The sequence below is a fragment of the Muntiacus reevesi genome, chromosome 2, assembly GCF_963930625.1.
Source record: "Muntiacus reevesi chromosome 2, mMunRee1.1, whole genome shotgun sequence".
Classification (NCBI taxonomy): domain Eukaryota; kingdom Metazoa; phylum Chordata; class Mammalia; order Artiodactyla; family Cervidae; genus Muntiacus; species Muntiacus reevesi.
Window position 1 is genome coordinate 83,103,512 of NC_089250.1, and position 20,546 is coordinate 83,124,057.

A 20,546-nucleotide genomic window follows, 5' to 3' on the forward strand; every position below is an offset into this window, starting at 1 on the left:
AGTCTAGGACAAATGAGTTAATGGAGGAAAGATACACATTGATGAAAACTCAGTAAATTAGATTATCTACTAGGTAATTGTGCTCCTCTCGTAGCTCAGTTGGTAAAGAATCTGCCTGCAGTGCAGGAGACCAGGGTTCAATTCCTGGGTCAGGAAGATCCCCTGGAGAAGGAAATGGCAGTCCACTCCAGTATTCTTGCCTGAAGAATCCCATGGACAGAGAAGACTGGCAGGATACAGTCCATGGGGTCGCAAAAGTCTAACACGACTTAGCAACTAAATTACCACCACCACCATGTAATTAGCAAGATTGTTTTTAATAAAAATTATCTGTGTGTTTAGATGAATTATAATGATATTTAGGGACATTAAGGATAGAAAGTCATTCTGAGAGCTTCTAAGGATAAAAGAACAGACTCAATAAAACAGTGATTTTTTAAAAAATGAGTACCTAGTTAAAAGTGATAGTCGCTCACTCTTTGTGACCCCATGTACTGTAGCCTACTGGGCTCATCTGTCTATGAACTTCTTCAGGTCAGAATACTGGAGTGGGTAGCTGTTTTCTTCTTCAGGGGATCTTTCCAACCCAGGGATCAAATCCAGATCTCCTGCATTGCAGGAGGATTCCAGGGATATATCTTAAATGACTGGAGAAGAAATCTAGTAGATGCTGCTGCTAAGAACTTTTATTTTCTAAAGCAATTACATTATCATTACTGCTTTGGGCTGAATTGTGGCCCTCCAAATTCTTGCTCAGTTGGTACAGAATTCACCTGTAATGCAGGAGACCCAGCTTGGATTCCTGGGTTGGGAAGATCCCGTGGGGAAGGGAAAGGCTAGCTATTCCAGTGTTCCAGTCTGGAGAATTCCATGGACTGTATAATCCATGGGGTTGCAAAGAGTCAGACACGACTGAACGACTTTCACTCCTCACTCACTCACTCACTCAAATTCATATGTTGAAGTCCTAACTCTCAGTAACTCACAATGTGATTTGTATTGGGAGATAGGGTTTTTAAAGAGATAATTAAGGCTAAATGAGGCCATTAGGGCAGATTCTAATCCAATATGACAGATGTCTATATAAAACATGAAGAGAGAAGACAATTGTGTGGGAAAATAGAGAAGGTGGTCATTTGCAAGGAAAAAGAGAAGCCTCAGAAAACAGCAAACCTATCCATATCTTGATCTTAATTTTCTAGTCTCCAGACTAGGAGCAAATATATTTCTCTTGTTTATCTCACCCACTCTGTGGTATTTTGTTATGGCAGCCCTAGCATACCAATATTATAACTAATTTAAAAATAAAATTATAATAGTTTCAAATAAAATTACATATTTGCTCAAAAATAAAGGCAATTTTAATAAGATCTAAAGGAATACAGAGCTAAATAACATAAATATTAACAATCATGTGTCATGAAAGAAAAATATAATGAATAAATGAATGTTGATGAATGAATATAAAAGAATGTTGGAATGTTAGAATAAATCACTGAATTTTATACTACATTTAAACAAAAAAGTATTAGTATTCTATGCAAAGCTAAGAATTTTCTTTTTTCCACAACTAGAATGCCAAATCAACATTTAAAATTTTTCTTCTTTACCAGATCATGTATGCCAATGGTAATTAATAATGAAAAATGGCAGTCTATTTTAAATGATATTTTATCATAAAAAATTATATTTAGTTTTATATATTAATTACTAGAAGTAACCTTGCATGAAAGTCATTTTCTTTATAAAATAGCCCTATTAATTTATTTATATTTTATTTAGTTAACAATGAACTTAACACCAACCAGACAAAATCACTGAATTCAAACTTCTGTACAGATATAATTTATTTTGGAATATTTTTAAATCTCAAATTGGGAGAAGCATATACATCAAAATTACAGATTCCAAATTCCTTACCAGATGTAAATTTTTAAAAAATAATAAAAGAAAACACCAACCAAATGAGCAAAATGAAAGCACATAAACCAAGACATGGTCAAATTATTTATCTGTATAAGAAGAGACTCCAACTCATACCTAGAAAGCATTTACCTTTTTAATATAAATTTATTGATTTTTTTAAATTGAAGGCTAAATGGTCTTCTCTCTTCAAGTTTTATATAGACATCTGTCAAAATGGATTAGGATCTGCCCTAATGGCCTCATTTAGCCTTCACAGAATTTTGTTGCTTTCTGTTAAACCTCAACGTGAATCAGCCATAGGTATACATATATCCCCTCCCTTTTGAACTTCCCTCCCATCGCCCTCCCCATCCCACCCCTCGAGATGGATACAGAGCCCTCTGTTTGAGTTTCCTGAGTCATAGAGCAAATTCCCTTTGGCTATCTATTTTAAATATGGTAATGTAAGTTTCCATGTTACTCTTTCCATACATCTCACACTCTCCTCCCCTCTCCCCATGTCCATAAGTATATTCACTATGTCTGGTTCCCCACTGTTGCCCTGAAAATGAATTTTTCCATACCATTTTTCTAGGTTCAATATATATGTGTTTGAATATGATATTTACCTTTCCCTTTCTGACTTACTTCACTCCGTATAATAGGGTCTAGGTTCATCCACCTCATTAGAACTGACTCAAATATGTTGCTTTTGATGTCTGAGTAATGTTATATTCTGTATACACACCACAACCTCTTCACCCATTCATATGTAGATGGACATTTATGTTGATTCTGTGTTCTAGCCATTGCAAACAGTGCGGCAATAAACAATGGGATACATGTGTCTTTTTCAATTTTAGTTTCCTCAGATTATACGCCTAGGAGTGGAATTGCTGGAACATATGGTGGTTTTAATCCTAGTTTGTTAAAGGAATCTCTATACCGTCTTCCAGAGTGGCTGTATCAATTTACATTCCCACCAACAGTGCAAGAGTGCTCCCTTTTCTCCACACCCTCTCCAGCAATTTGTTTGTAGACTATTTGATGGTGGCCGTTCTGACCAGTGTGAGGTGATAACTCATTGTAGTTCTGATTTACATTTCTCTAATAATTAGCGATGTTGAGCATCTTTACATGTGTTTGTTCGCCATCTGTATGTCTTCTTTGGAGAAGTGTCTGTTTAGGTCTTTTCCCCACTTTTTGATTGGGTTTTTCACTTTTCTGGTATTGAGTTGTATGAGCTGCTTGTCCATTTTGGAAGTTAATCCTTCGTCAGTTGTTTCATTTGTTCTTATTTTCTCCCACACTGAGGATTTTCTCTTCACTTTGCTTCTAGTTTCCTTTGCTGTGCAAAAACGTTTAAGTTTAATCAGGTCCCACTTGTTTACTTCTGTTTTTATTTCCATTACTCTAGGTGGTGGATCATAGAGGATCTTGCTTTGACTAATGTAACCGAGTATTCTCCCTATGTTTTCCTCTAAGAGTTTTATAGTTTCTGGGTACATTTAGGTCTTTAGTCCATTTTGAGTTCATCTTTTTGTATGGTGTTTGGAAGTGTTCTAATTTCATTCTTTTGCATGTAGCTCTCCAGTTTTCCCAGCACCATTTATTGAAGAAGCTGCCTTTGCCCCATTGTATATTCTTGCTTCCTTGGTCAAATGAAGGTACCCATAGGTGCATGGGTTTATTTCTGGGATCTCTATCTTGTTCCATTGGCAAATATTTCTCTTTTTGTGCCAGTGCCATACTGTCTTGATGACTGTAGCTTTGTAGTATAATCTGAAGTTGGGAAGGTTCATTACTCTGGTTTCAATCTTCTTTCTCAAAACTATTCTGGCTATTTGGGGTCTTTTGTGTTTCCATATGAATGGTGAAACTTTTTGTTCTAGTTTGGTGAAAAATGCCATTGGTAATTTGATAGGGATCTCATTGAATCTGTAGATTGCATTTTGTAGTATTATCATTTTCAAAAGATTGATTCTTCCTGCCCAGGAACATGGAATATCTCTCCATCCGTTTATGTCATCTTTGATCTCTTTCATCAGTGTCTTATAATTTTCTGTGTGCAGTTCTTTTATCTCCTTAGGTGAGTTTCTTCCTAGATATTTTATTCTTTTTGCTGCAGTGGTGAGTGCAATTGATTCCCTAATTCCTCATTCTGATTTTTCATTGTTAGTATGTAGAAATACAAGTGATTTTTGTGTATTGATTGTGTATCCTGCAACTTTGCTAAATTCAATGCTTAGCTCTAGTAATTTTCTGATACTATCTTTAGGGTTCTCTACGTACAGTATCATGTCACTTGCAAACAGTGACATCTTTACTTCTTCTTTTCCGATCTGGATTTCTTTTATTTCTGGTTTTCTTTGATTGCTGCAGCTAGGACTTCCCATACTATGCTGAATAATAAGTGGTGAAAGTGGACAGCCTTGTCTTGTTCCTGATCTTAGGGGGAATGCTTTCAGCTTTTCACCCTTGAGGATACTGTTTACTGTAGGCTTATCATATATGGCCTTTACTATGTTGAGGTAGGTTTCTTCTATGCCCATTTTTTGAAGAGTTTTAATCATAAATGGGTGCTGAATTTTGTCAAAGGCTTTTTCTGCATCTGTTGAGATAATCATATGGTTTTTATCTTTCAATTTTTTAATATGCTGTATCACACTGATTGCTTTGCATATATTGAAGAATCCTTGCATTCTTGGAATGAACCCAACTTGATCATGGTATATGAGCTTTTTGAGGTGTTGCTGAATTCTCTTGGCTAAAATTTTGTTGAGGATTTTTGCATCTATGTTCGTCAGTGATATTGGACTATAGTTATCTCTTTTTGTGTTGTCTTTGTCTGGTTTTGGTATCAGGGTGGTGGTGGCCTCATAGAATGAGTTCGAGAGTGTTCCTTCCTCTGCAAATTTTTGAAAGAGTTTTAGAAGAATAGGCATTAGCTCTTCTCTAAATGTTTGATAGAATTCTCCTGTGAAGCCATCTGGTCCTGGGCTTTTGTTTTTTGGGGAGATTTTTTAATCACAGCTTCAATTTCAGTGCTTGTTAAGTGGGTTGTTCATAATTTCTATTTCTTCCCGGTTCAGTCTTGGAAGATTGAACTTTTCTAGGATAATCTGTCCATTTCTTCCAGGTTATCCATTTTATTGCCATATAGTTGTTCACAATAGTCTCCCATAATCCTCCGCATGTCTGCATTCTCTGTTGCAACCTCTCCTCCCTCATTTCCAATCCTGTTGATTTCGTTTCCTCTCCCTTCTTCCCGATGAGTCTAACCAGAGGCCCGTCAATTCTGTCCATCCTCTCAAAGAACCAGCCTCTAGCTCCATTCATTAATCCTTACTATTGTTTATTGTTTCTTTCATCTCTCTTTCATTTATCTCTGCTCTCATCCTCATGATCTCCCTCCCTCTATTAATTTTGTTTGTTGTTGTTGTTGTTGTTGTTGCTGTCCTTTCCCCACTTGATCCAGGTGCAAAGCCAGGCTGTCCATTCAATGTTTATGTTGTTTCTTGAGGTAGAATTGCACTGCTATAAATCTCCCTCCCAGAACTGTCCCTGCCACATCCCACAGGTCCTGAGTTGTCATATTTTCATTGTCATTTGTTTCTAGAAACTTCTTGATTTCCCTTTTGATTTCTTCAGCAACCTGTTTGTTATTTAGAAAGGTATTGTCTAATCTCCACGTGTTTGTGTTTTCTACACTTCCCTTCTTGTAATTGATATCCAGGCCTATAGTGTTGTGTTTGAAAAAGATGTCTGATACAATTTCAACTCTCTCAAGTTTACTGAGGTTTGATTTGAGACCCAAGATGTGGTCTATCCTGGAGAATGTTCCATGTGCACTTGAGAAAAAGGTGTGTTCTTCTGCATTTGAATGGACTGTTCCGAGGATATCAATGAGATCCATTTCATCTAATGTATCATTTAAGACTTGTGTTCCCTTATTAACCCTGCGTCTTGGTGATCTGTCCATTGGTACGAGTGTGGTGCTAAACTCTCCTACTATGATTGTGTTACTGTCAGTATCTCCTTTTATGTCTGCTAGTGTTTGTCTTATGTATTGAGGTACTCCTATGTTGGGTTCATAGATATTTAGAATTGTTAGGTCCTCCTCTTGGATTGTTCCTTTGATCATTATGTAGTGTCCTTCTGAAAGGTTGCTGCTGAACCACGCATAGACGCTGGGATTCTTGGCCTCCAGAGGAAAAGAATTCAATCCGGGGCCAGAGACGAGGCTTGGTCGCTAAGAGCTTTTGTGTAAAAAGGTTTTATTGAAGTATAAAGGAGATAGAGCACGCTTCTGAGGTAGATATCAGAAGGGGGCAGAAAGAGTACCCCCTTGCTAGTGTTAGCCATGAAGTTATATACCTTCTAATTAGTTATTACAGTGAATCAAAAGGATGTCTGGAGGCTGTAAGACCTCACTAGGCCTGCCCCCATAATTCACACCTTAAGATAACAGGGACAGCCAGGAGTCTCTTTTCCAGAGACTGTCCTCAGGCAGGATGCGTTATTGCTACATAATCCTAAGGAATGCAGAGGGACAAAAAATTTGTCCTTTCTTCCTCCTTGAGAATTCCAGACCCCTCTCTCCGTGGGGACCCCTGGACTTCTTATCAATCTGCCTAGGATTTGACTCTCTCACTTCCTAATCTCCTGTAATCTTTATTTTAAGGTCTATCTTTTCTGATATGAGGATTGCTACTTCAGCCTTCTTTCGCTTCCCATTTGCATGGAATGTATTTTTTCCATCCTCTCACTTTCAGTCTATATGTGTCTTTAGGTCTGAAATGGGTTTCTTCTAGACAGCACATATATGGGTCTGGTTTTTGTGTCCATTCAGTCAGGCTGTGTCTTTTGGTTGGAGCATTTAATCCATTTACATTTAAAGTAATTATTGATACATATGTTCTTACTGCCATTTTCTTAATTGTTTGGGATTGATTTGTAGATCTTTCTCTTCTCGTGTGTTTCTTGACTATATAAGTCCCTTTAACATTTGTTGCGGAGCTGGTTTGGTGGTATTGAGTTCCTTTAACTTTTGCTTGTCTGAAAAGTTTTTTATTTCTCCATCAATTTTGAATGAGATCCTTGTTGGCTACAGTGATCTTGGTTGTAGATTTTTCCCTTTCAGTACTTTAAATATACCCTGCCATTCCCTTCTGGCCTGCAGAGTTTCTGCTGAAAGATCAGCTGTTAAACATATGAGGTTTCCCTTGTCTGTTACCTGTTGCTTTTCCCTTGTGGCTTTTAATATTCTTTCTTGGTGTTTAGTCTTTGTTAGTTTGATTAGTATGTGTCTTGGCGTGTTTCTCCTTGGATTTATCCTGTATGGGACTCTGTTTCTCTTGGACTTGATTGACTATTTCCTTTTCCATGTTGGGGACATTTTCAACTATAATCTCTCCAAAAATTTTCTCATTTTCTTTCTTTTTCCCTTCTTCTTCTGGGACCCCTATAATTCAAAGGTTGGTGCATTTGATATTGTCCCAGAGGTTTCTGAGACTACCCTCAGTTCTTTTCATTTTGTTTACTTTATTCTGCTCTTCAGAAGTTAGTTCCATTATTTTATCTTCCCGCTCACTGATTCGTTCTTCTGTTTCAGGTGTTCTGCTATTGATTCCTTCCAGAGTATTTTTAATTTCAGTTGTTTGTCTCTGTGTGTTTATTTTTTAATTCTTCTTTGTTAATTGTTAATTGATCCTTGCATTTTCTCCATTCTTTTTTCAAGGTTTCTGATCATCTTTACTATCATTATTCTGAATTCTTTTCCAGGCAGTTTGCCTATTTGATCTTCATTTATTTGAACTTCTGTGTTTCTAATTTGTTCCTTCATTTGTGTAGTATTTCTCCGCCTTTTCATTACATTGTTTTTTAACTTACTGTGTTTGAGGTCTCCTTCTCCCAGGCTTCGAGGCTGAATTCTTTCTTCCTTTTGGCTTCTGCCCTCCTAAGTTTGGTCCAGTGGTTTGTGTAAGCTTCATATAGGGTGAGATTTGTGGTAATGCTTTTTTTTTTTTTTTTTTTTGTTTGTTTGTTTTTCCTCTGATGGGCAAGGATTAACACCATAGGTGTTAATCCTATCTGCTGAAGGTTGGGTTTGTATTTTTGTTTTGTTTGTTGCTTAGACGAGGCATCCTGCACAGTGTGCTACTGGTGGTTGAGTGATGCCAGGACTTGTGTCCAAGTGGTTTCCTTTGTGTGAGTTCTTGCTATTTGATACTCCCTAGGGGTAGTTCTCTGGTAGCCTAGGGTCTTGGAGTCAGTGCTCCCACTCCCAAATCTCAGGGCTTGATCTCAAATTTTGTGTGGTTTTATATATTGTTTTCTGCTGGCCGGGTACTTCTGTCTGCTCTCAGCTGGTGTTCTGCATGCACCTCTGTGTCTGAAGGTGTATTCCAGATGTATCCATGGAGAGAGATGTACTCTACATCCACCTCCTAGTCGGCCATCTTCCCTACTACAATAAAGCATTTACTTTTATAAATTTAGATCTAAGCAGCAACTTTAACTTTCCCCAAAATGTCATTGTTTCACTATTAATTGAATTATCTTTTGTATTAGTTGTTCAGATTAAATAGAGCATTTGATTCAATATATTTAACAGGAAACAAATTTTTTTATGTAAATACATGTTATGTATGTAAATTTGATTTTTTTCTTAATACTGTTTTCTCTCAATTCCTCTCACTATTTTACACAAAGGCAGCCTTTATTATCATTTTCTATGGCTTATCATAATGTTGTAATGTGTTTGTGTTTTCCATGTGTACAGAAAAAAATAAGTATTAGTTAGATACTTTTGTATACATAGCAGTTTATAATAGTGAATGCTAAAGTATAATTATTATAAAAATTATTTTTCCTTCTTTCCTTTTCTGCTTCATATACTAATACAGCAAATACCCATATAGCAAAATAAAAACCCCTTATATATAATATTAAATAGACATTTATATATATATATATCATATTGCACATATTTTATGTACAATGTGATAAAAAATGATATGGTAAAATTATATGCAGATTATATATCATAAAATATATCAGTGTAAATGAAAATGTTTGATACTTGGAGATATTATTAAGACTAAGTGGACCTTTACTTGGTTAACTGGACTGAGAAGGAGTTTGGAGAATTTATGATAAAAAATTTTAAATGATTCCTGTGTCTTCGAATTTTACAATTGTTTACTTATGCCATTGCAAGATCATAAGTAGAATAGATGTAGATTTGAGAGAAGATGGCCATGTTGCTGCCACACTCAAAATTGGGTAATGTTTGACTCCATGATACTGGGAAAGATTGAGGTCAGGAGAATTGGGTGACAGAGGATGAGACAGTTGGACAGCATCACCAACTCAGTGGACATGGAAACTATGGGAGATAGTAAAGGACAGGGAAGCCTGATGTGCTGCTGTCCACAGGACTGCAAAGAGTTGGATAGGACTTAATGACTAAACAACAACAGCAGCAACCCTAGAAACATGCCATGATTTAAAAACAAATCTCCAAGAGATTCTCCAGAACATACGGCTCCCTGCTATACATGCATGCACACTTGCACACATGCACACACAATAGTCACTCACACTTCAATTAACAAAACAAAAAGAAACATTCTGTAGTGGGGAAAAAACAAGAATTAAAAGCATAGCAACAAGATTGAGTGCGTCCTTAGGAAGATTACATTTATTTCTTTTCCCAAAGGGATAAGTATTTTCTATCTTGGGTTGGTTGAGATTCTCAGAAAAAAAAAAAGATAATAATTAAAATGATAATTTTATGTTTTTTACTTCCCCTTTATAAATACCTGGCATCCAATATCTTTAAATTCTTCCTTAAATGTATTTGTATTTATGGTTTTCCATTAAAATATAATATATTATGTCAACTATATGACAATAAATGAATATGTATATATATGCAGTATAAAATTTTATCTGTCAGATCCTAAGATTTAAAGTGACTTCTAAAATGTATTTATCAAGTCCTATAGTAGTTCACAAAAATGTCTATTCTCCTCTCACAAGAAGAATGGAGACACCTTCCCAGTAAAAACTTTAAATAGAGTAAATGGGTTTACTTTCCCCAAAATTCATTTAAAGTTTGGCAAAAGAATGCTTTCTAATTATCATTTCAATGGCTTTTGTTTGAAACAAAGCAGTTCATAGCAACTTTCATATTGAAAGCTTTAGGAATTCCTAGTTTATATACAGACAGCTGAGACAAGGTTGTCATACCAGAGCAGTCTCAGTGGAGCTTGTGAGTCACAGGGCTGTCACTTCTGCTTTACTAAATTTCAAAGTTATACCAGGTTACAGGAAAACTGTCATGTGAAAGAGACACACTCTCTGAGTCAGGGGAAATAATAAATAATCCCTCTACCCTCACTCCAAAGCACTTCTGTTTCTCCAGCTCATCTCTAAATAACCAGCAGCTAGTACTGGAAACCAATAAGAGATCAATAAATGGACTGAACTGTATGTGAATGGACTGAGATAACTTATCTGAAAGCCATGAAAAACCATAGTTCCCTGCACACAGAGACTGTAGAACTTCTGGTTTAAGTTGCTAAGGGGAAGTTACATTTAGTATTGCCTTACCTTACATAAGGCAGTGTGGATGGCCCTGGAATAAGAGTTACCTGGTTTTGAATCCCACTTCCACCATTCTTATGATCGTTGGTAAATAGTTTAAATTCTCTGAGCCTCACTTTTCTCACAAAAGTGAGAGGAGGAAAAGATGATTTTCCATTGATATCATTCAGGGATGAGATCTTATTCCTAGAATCTTTGCTTATAAAAGCCATTCTTCTTGCCAAATCTTTGGAGGAATGAAGGGACTTGATTGACACTTAGCTTCAAAATTGTTAAAATATAATTACTATGGTAGAGACTGCAAAATCTGTCACTTTAATGATGCAAAAGTTGCTTCTGAATATCATTTTTGGACAGAGTATCACCATCACTGTATTCTTTGTGGGGCAATTATTCCCAAATTCAGAAACCAGGACCCAGAAAATTACAGGAAGAATATGCAAATATTTATTTTAACTTAATAATGGAGAAAAAGTTATAAAAATGAAATTTTAAAATGAATATATATTTCTAAGTAAGCTTGAAATTTGGAAAATATACCAATAGAAATTTATTGTTCCTATAGATTACCTGGTAGGATTACTTTGTGAGAGCTTCTGAGGTGAAGTTTAACACTAAAATAGAAAATGGGGATTGTGAAGGCAATTCATGAGAGTAGGATTATACTCATAGCAGAATAAGGGTCTTCCTGAGTTGTCCGTGTGCGCATACACACACACACACACACACACACACACACACACACACACACACACACACACACACACTGTCCCTACATGGAGGGAGGGTTTTCAATTCAGAAGCAGTAAATTATGGCTGAGCATTGTGGACTCCAAGATCAAATCTTTACCTAGCTCCAAATTTATCTGGATTCCTATGCAATTCAAAGACCTTCAGATACTAAAGAGGAGAAAATAAGGGCTTTCAATCATATTGTGCCTTCCATTGTTTGTCTAAAACTTCTAAGAATCTCATACCACAAATTAGCATCAAATTACGCTTGCTGATCTTCCTAGATTCTTTCCTTCAGTTCCAAGATAACCATTTTTTCTGCCTATACAAGGTATCTATATATCTTCAAAGGAAGAACGAGGTTGCTCAGTCAGAGGAGCAATGTTTTTTTCCCAGCATTCAGCCTCTTAGAGTTTTATTCAAAGTAAAACAGACAATGTTTTACATAACTGTTAATTGCCCATACTCCCCAAAATAAAAAAAAATAATTAATCAAAAAATTAATATAAAATTAATCAAAGTTTTTTTAAACATAGGTAAGGTTTTCTTCATGTCTGCACTGTAAACTCATGTTCTGTGCCATGCTAAGTTCGCTTCAGTCATGCCTGACACTTTGTCACCCCATGGACCATAGACTTTCAGTCTCCTCTGTTCACGAAATTCTGCAAACAAGAAAACTGGAGTGGGTTGCCATGCCCTCCTCCAGGGAAACTTCCTGACCCAGGGATCAAATCCATGTCTCCTGCTCTCCTGCATTGCAGGTGGATTCTTTGCCACTGAGTCACCAGGAAGCCCATAAACCCATGTAGTACTCATGATGTTATTACCTCAAAATTATCCAGGTTCTCATACCTCATATTATGTAGGAAGATTTTGAACCAAAATTTGTGAAATCCTTTCAATCTTGTATGTCATATGCATTCATTCATCAATCATTTTTTAGTATTTATGGTCCATTTATGGTCCATTTCATTTGGTGAAAATTGGGGAAAGATTTGGAAACATTAAATGACTTCACTTTTAGCAGAGCAAGCACAAGATAGCTTAAGATAGATGAGTAGTGGATCAATATATTTGTCTTTCCCTGTCTGACTTACGTCACTTAGTTTGACAATCTCTAGGCCCATCTGTGTTGTGGGAAATTCTTTTTTTATGGCTGAGTAATACTCTATTGTGTATACACACACACACACACACACACACACACATATGACATCTTTATACATTCATCTGTCAGTGAACATTTAGGTTCCATGTCTTGGCTATTATAAATACTGCTTCATTAAGCATTGAAATGTATGTATCTTTTCAAATTATGGTTTTCTTCAGATATATGCCCAGAAGTGGGGTTGCAGGATCATACTGTAGCTCTATTTTTTGTTCTTTAAGGAACCTTTATAATATTCTCCATAGTGGCTGTGCCAATTTGCATTCCTACCAAAAGTGTAAGAGGGGCCCTTTTTTTCCAATCCTCTCCAGCATTTTATTTATTTATTTATTTATTTATTTTTTGGTAGAATTTTTGGTGATGGCCATTCTGACTGGTGTGAGGTGATACATCATTGTAGTTTTGATTTGTATTTCTCTATTAATTAGTGATATTGAACATCTTTTCATGTGCTTTTTGGCTATCTGTATGTCTTTGGATAAATGTCTGTTTAGATTTTCTCCAGTGGTTTCTTAAGCCATGTGATTTGTGGCCTAAGAAAATAAATTGATATCTCTAACATTCATATGCTGATATAAATAAAAATATTGCTTTATTAAATGTTTCAGATATTCAAGGACATTATAGAAGCCACACTATATTTTTTTCATTTTCCAACTCCCATCGAAATGCTTACTGTTCTCTAGTTAGCTCTCCCTCAGTAGAAACAGGATTCAGCTTGGAGTGCTGCTCACCTCCCGTGAACTGTGAACTGGCACCTATTGATCTCATTTTTAGTTGTTTCACTTGTTCCCAGTGGAAGAAAAAAAAAATTACAATCAGCCTGGAACTCAAAAGAAAATAACTACATAATAAGTGATTTCAGAAATAAAAATTTAACTTTTAATTTATAATAGATGTGTAAGATACTCACCTATTAGAATGACTAAAATTCAAAAATATAAAATTTGTTATTATGTCTAAAATAAGGACTATAAGAAACAAATTATGTGAGAACAAGATGGCAGAGGAGTAGGTGGACGTGGTGTACATCTCTCTCCATGGATACATCAGGAATATACCTTTAGACACAGAAATGCATGCAGAACACCAGCTGAGAGCGGACAGGAGTATCTGACCAGTGGAAAAGAACATATAGAACCATGTAAAACTCGGTAGGATGAAGGAACTAGGGGAAAAAACAGGAGTGTTAGTAGGACTGGGCCTGCCCTTGGTGGGTAGTGGAACTGAAGCAGGGTCTGATCCCCACATCAGTCAATTGTCTGAATCAGAGGAGAAACTTTTAAGACTGAGAATAAAACAACTGATCTGTGGCAGCCTAAATGGAATGAGAATCAGACAGTCCTTGCAGCTCTCATACATGCCCCAGACAGGTATGCAGGTCCCCTGGAAGGCGCAGCAGCTGGGAGCTAGAGTTTAGGGATCGTGGAGCAATCCCAGGATGAGGGCTGCTTTTGACTGCAGAGAGATGAATCAAGGGGATGTGAGGGAGGAGATTATGGTGTGATATGTCAGTGGAGGAAAACTGGGCAGCCATGGAAGCAAGGCGATACTGCTGAGTCATGCGTAGGGGGTGGAGCCAATACCATAGCCTCTCTGCCCCCACACATCAGCACGGGGAGCTGAACAACAGAGAGGCTGGCCCATCAAACACCTGATGCACTGAACTACAGAGCAGGACCCCACCCAGGGTGCTCCTTTAAGTGCCTGAAGTGCCAGTCTACAGTAGGACCCCAGCCAGGGGGTCCCCTCTATGTGCCTGACATGCCAAACAACAGAGAAGGACCCTAGGCAAGGAGCCCTCTAAGTGCCTGAATGGGCGGAGCTACAAGGAAAGACTGGCCAAAGAAGCCTTCTGATCGCCAGCTACAAGAGGATCGAAAGAAAAAGACTCTGCTGGGGTCATAACTCATGGGGAAGAGGCAGTCTGTGTCCCTGCACACTTTGTGCCACCAGGATCCCTGCAAGCCAAGTAGCCGTGACACCTTCACACTCAACTCTTACTGAGGCAGAGCTGCCATAGGCAATAATAATAATAATAATAATAATCTTGCATCTATGCATACAGAGTTGCTTCAGCCCTGTCCAACTATTTTCAACCCTGTAGACTGTGGTCTGCCAGGCTTCTCTGTAAGGGATTTTCTCCAGGCAAGAATAAGGGAGTCTATTTGCCAATACTGGTTGTCATACCCTTCAAGAGCACTATATTTCCTGCTGTCCTAGCTGTCAACTCCCCTGAGCACCTGGTGCTGCCAGAAGCCCTGAAACCCAAGCAACTGCACCACCTCCACACCTGGTCCTCATAGGGGTAAACCCAAGTCCTCTAGGGCAGACTCAGGAGCAAACCCCAGTAGACAACCCACATGTGGAGGTGGAAATAAAACCACAATTGAAACCCAGGGGCAATGTGGCTAAGAAAGAAGACCCAAAACTTTCCCACCAGCTGTACAAGGTGCAGATTCAATCCATATGATCTACTAGGCAGACTGTCTATTGAATATATAAAAGGACATTGAGAGCTCCCACAAAAGAAAACCCACTAGTTCTGATAGCTGTGGACATTGGAGGCAAGAACACACAGGAGTAGGACCAGGTTAGAATCTGAGCTGCCCCAAAACATGTCCAGAGATCAGCACAGTGTTGGAGAGCATACAAGGGAGATGAGGTGGACTATGACTCCCAGCAAGGGAAAGAACACTAGAGCAGTGACTCAAAAAAAAAAAAAAAAAAAAAAAAATTCATTATTCTATGATTTGACTTGTTCTGTAGATTCTTTTGGATTTTTTTCTCTTTTTTATTCCATAAGTAACCATTATGTGAAATTCTAGAGGATGTAGAATTTATAACGGCAGAAAGTAATGTGTTGGCTATCTACACCATGCACTTAGGGAAAGTGGCTTCAAGGGGACAGAAAAACTTTTTAAAGTGATGGTAATATTTTGCATTTTTTATGGCAGTTACATGAGTGTATACATTGGAAATGGATACATTTTATGGTACAGGTATTATATACCTAAAAATACATGCATTTATCTGATTTTTCATAGCTGAGATTTTTGTTTGAAATTTTTGTAGCATTTTTTTCAGTTATCATCTCTATTAAAGTAATTTAAAAATTCTGAAAACCAAGCATATGAATTCACCTTGCAGGAGAAGTCATCTGTAATTGAAAAAAAAAAAAAAAAGGACAATATTCTTAGGTATCACTAGGGCTTTTCTGGTAGCTTAGCTGGTAAAGAATATGCCTTCAATGTGGGAGACCCAGGTTCAATCCCTGGGTTGGAAACATTCCCTGAAAAGGGGAAAGGCTACCCACTCTTAACTATTCAGGCCTGGAGAATTCCATGGACTGTATAGCCCATGGGGTTGCAGAGTCGGACATGACTGAGTGACTGAACAACAACAAAACAGTACCAAAAAGAAGAATAGTAAACAAAAATAAAGTTAAAATGGCATAGTGATATCTGATCTCAAGTTCCAACATATAGAGAAAATCATGTTAAACTGTTGATGATATTTTCAAACGAGTTTCAAATTTTCCTAAATTAGTGATACTTAGAGAACAGAAAGTCACTCAGTCGTGTCCAACTCTTGCAAACCCATGGACTGCAGCACACCAATCTTCCCTGTGCTTCACCATATCCTGGAGCTTGCTCAAACTCATGTCCATTGAGTCAGTGATGCCATCCAACCATCTCATTTACAACTCAGTTACAATTCAACTAATTTTTCCTAAAGTGAAACTGAAAATAAAGTTGATCATTTGTGTCTAACATTTTGCAATTCTCCAGGCCAAAATACTGGAATGGGTAGACTTTCCCCTCTCCAGGACATCTTCCCAACCCAGAGATCCAACCGGGGTCTCCTGCATTGCAGGTGGATTCTTCACCAATTGAGCTATCAGGGAAGTCCATAATTTTTGCTAGGGTAATGTGAACAAATGTGTTGTAAGTTTTTTTTGTTAATATATAGGGCTTCCCTGGTGGCTCAGATGGTAAAGAATCTGCCTGCAATGTGGAAGACCTGGGTTTGATCCCTGGATGGGGAAGATCCCTTGGAGAAGGGAATGGCTAACCACTCCAGTATTCTTTCATGGAGAATAGCATAGACAGAGGGGCCTGGTGAGCTACAGTCTATGGAATCACAAAGAGTAGGACATGACTGAGCAAGTAATACTTTCACTTTTTCACTTTCAATGCTTACAGTGTGTGAACCGTTAAGACACTACACTAGCAAAATAGTTTAGAACAGTTTACTTTCCTACAGAACACAACCCATATTTTGTTTACTTGATGGCACGAAGAAACAAAAAAAACTGGAAAATGAAGACGAAGAAACCAACTTTTTAAATGTGCAATTTGATAATAAAATAGAGTCCAAATCAATTAACAAACAGAAGATTAATAGACACTTCAAACGTTTTAAAAAATTAATGAATAAGAGGGCACAAGTCTGAATTCTTTTTTATACCATATTTACAATTAAATCCTTTTACATTCCTGTACTACTGGAAATCAACTCAATTTCCTCTTTACTTCTGATTCGCTGTTTTTAGACTTCCCAATAGTAATATAATGCAAACTGTGTATGAAATGATATATTTTCTACTGGTAACATGGTGTAAAGGAAAAGGGACAAATTGAAATTAATCTTAATTGCATAATATTTAATTCAGTGTATTTAAAACATAGTTTGAATATATAATCAATACAAAATTTTATTAATGAGATATTTTATATTCCTGATATATCTTCTAACTTCATGGTCTATTTTACATTCATAGAATACTTCAATTTGGGCTGCTAGTGATATTTCAAGTTCTCAAGAGCCACGTTCGGCTAGTGGTTGCCATAATAGACACTTTTTTTTTTTTTAAGTTCGAACAAGACTTCATTATAAGAACATTCTATATACAAAATATTATATACTTTTAAAAATTTCATGTTGTGCCTATGAATTGGTCATTTGCCCTCCAAGTAACTAACAGTTCTATGAAAGTGAAAGTGTCAGTCACTCAGTTGTGTCTGACTTTGCCATCCCATGGACTGAAGCCAGCTGGGCTCCTCTGTCCATGGAATTCTCCAGGCAAGAATACTGAAGTGGGTCATGCCTCCTTCAGGGAATCTTCCTAACCCAGGGATCAAACCCGGCTCTCCTGCATTACAGGCAGGTTCTAAATGTTTACTCTGTACAGATTCTATTATATTTCTCAAAATCAATAGTTTTCTCTCTACTTATTTTTTCATTTGACACAGCTTTGAAAAGGGATTCTTGAGTTAAAGTTAGCTTATTTGGAAATATTTATTTAGTTCCTTTCATATACAATGTATAAACTATTATCATACATGTTTCTTTTTTATATGCAAACACTCACTTAAAAGCCACTAGCTTCTAAAGTCCACAAAAACCTTTAGGAGCTAGTCATTTTGAGTGAGTGTATGCATATTAAAAATAAACAAAACAGTTAAAAAAATGATAGAGTCAGGATGTGGTTATGAACTGTCAAAATAAAATTGAAGAGGCCATCAGGAAAAGCTACAGAGAAAGCAACCTTTCACATAGACCTAGAGGAAAGGATTTAGCATGAGTAAAGGCAAAATAGTGAAAAGTTCATTGTAAGTAGTACAGCCCAATAATTTTAACAATGCCTGTTGTATGCTTACTTCCCAGGTGGTAAAGAATCTGCCCGCCAATGTGGGAGACATGGATTCAATCCCTGGGTAGGAAAGATCCACTGGAGAAGGAAATGGCAAACCACTGAAGTATTCTGGCCAAGAAAAATCCCATGACAAAGGAGTTTGATGGGCTACAGTCCATGGTGTCATGAAGAGTTGGCCATGATTCAGGGACTGAGCACACACATACACTTACTAAGGCTCTTCTACATGATCTTACCTCATTTAGTTCCTGGGAAAACTCTCCCACGTGAAGTATGATTTTACCTTGATGTTTCTAATGATGGAACTTAGACAAAGTGAATAACCCCCTAGGACATACAACTAGTAAACTGAACCAGGTGTAAAGTTACAAAGGATTCGTTCAGAGACAATAGTCCTTGCATTACTGTGGGACTGTTGCGATGGCTCCCATAAATGACATGCAGATATGCTGTGATTCCCATCATTTCATTCTTCTAAGAGAATCCAGTACCAACTGTGTCTTTCAGTTGTTGTTTGAGTTGATTGTTAATCAAGCAACAAAGACCTGCTGCAGGTCTGGAAGACTGACAGCTGCAGTCTGGGAGAGACAAATGTGTTTTTAAGTCCAGAAGTGACAAAGCCTTAGAATGAAAGAAGTTTGCCAGCAGGGTAGGTTTAGATTGACAAAGGAAAGGGACAGCACAATCAAAAAGATAATAAAGAAGACTCAGTGACAAAGCCAGAGTCATAATGATAATAAACAAAACTGATGAATGAAAATAATGATAAATGGAACTTCCCTGGTGGTACGGTGGTTAAGAATCCACCTTCCAGGACAGGGGACACAGGTCCGATCCCTGGTCTAGGAAGATCCCTCATGCCACAGGACAGCTAAGCCCCCATGCCACAACTACTCAGCCTGCACACCACAGCTAGAGAACCCAAGTGACACAACTACATGCCCACATGCTCTGGAGCCTGTGCGTCACAACTAGAGAAAAGCCCACACACCACAATGAAAGATCCCACATGCTGCAACTAAGATCTGACACAGCCAAAACTGGCTAAATAAATAAATATTAAAAATAAAGAATCCTAGGCATTGAACTGGTTTTAGTAACCAGATATGCTTAAAAAAGAGAATAATGATAAAGGAAAAAAAATAAAACTGATAAATAAAAGTAAGGAGAATCACTGAAGATAAAGGAAGAGTTTGTACAGTTAAACAGTTCAATAGTTCATGGAAATGCTACCATGGAAATGCTGTTTTTTGTGTGTGTGTGTGAAGTTCTATGTAGAATCATCTACTGAATATGATAATAGAGATGGCAGAGATGTATTTGACAATAACGCGGGAGTTTAAAATAGCTCCTTGAAATTTTGGAAAAATGGATAATGTAATGTTAAGACTTTCAAGTCATGTAAGATATTGATACAATCCCAGATTGTCAGATACAGTCTGTAAGCTGTCTAAATTCTCCTCAGATGTCTTCTTGCCAGGTGCTGGTGTCATTGGAACAATGATGGAAGAAAGTTATAATAGTGACATGGGAGTAGTTGAGGTTATAAATCATGAAATGTATAATTTACAAGAAGAAAATGAAATTAGGTGGGGATTGATGGAGAAAAGATAGTAGGTGTCAATGAGGGTAAAAATCCACGTCACCCATTTGAAGAGCCAGACCCCACCGGACCTTCCATTGCAAGAAAAATCCGTGGAAAATGAATGCAGAAACAAGAAAATAGGAAAGAAAAATGTAATTTAAATCCCCAAGATAGATTCCACATTAAAAAACAACAGATTTTCAAATTCAAACAGAAAATGATCTGAAATAAAATTTTCCAATACTATCATGCTAATGTTTTATTTCAATAGAAAAATTATCTCCCTGTGGTTAGTAGAAAGTGATTTTAATTTTGAACATGTAAGAATTACTTGATGGATATACATTTCAAGCTTTTTACCTTTTCAAAGAACTTGCCTGGTTTCATTAACAAAATCTAACTTATGCTGAAAATAAAAGGTTGTTGCTGAACGAAAAGATGCTGGGATTCTTGGCCTCCAGAGAAGAATTCAATCCGGGGCCAGAGGTGATGCTGGATCACTCAGAGCTTTTGTGTAATAAAGTTTTATTAAAGTATAAAGGAGATAGAGAAAGCTTCTGACATAGGCATCAGAAGGGGGCAGAAAGAGTACCCCCCTGCTAGTCTTCAGCTGGATGTCTGTTAATGAAAAGAAAGGAATGTCTTAAAACTCAGAATGGCACCAGGCCCCTCATCCCTAAGATGCATTTTGGGATAATCTTGGCACCAGATGATTCATCCGGGGCCATAAAATGATTGACTTGAATCTTGTAGAAGGGCAGATTACCATACAAATAGTTTCATTTACATAGATTCGGGGAACAATATCTGAATATAACATACTGGTTTGTCAAGTAGGTTCTGAGTCATTAGGCGGAACTGACTTGAAGACAGAGTCTGGGGTA

General features: G+C 37.2%; 1 protein-coding gene across 1 annotated transcript in view; it reads right to left on the bottom strand.

Annotated features, from left to right (window-relative positions):
* Nucleotides 1-4,457, bottom strand: part of LOC136157210 (zinc finger protein 154-like) — an 83,643-nt gene extending 79,186 nt beyond the window's left edge. Inside the window, 1 exon segment of the mRNA XM_065919201.1 lies at nt 4,198-4,457. Within this exon segment, the coding sequence (XP_065775273.1) occupies nt 4,198-4,457 (260 nt within the window).
* Nucleotides 4,458-20,546: the final 16,089 nt, after the last annotated feature.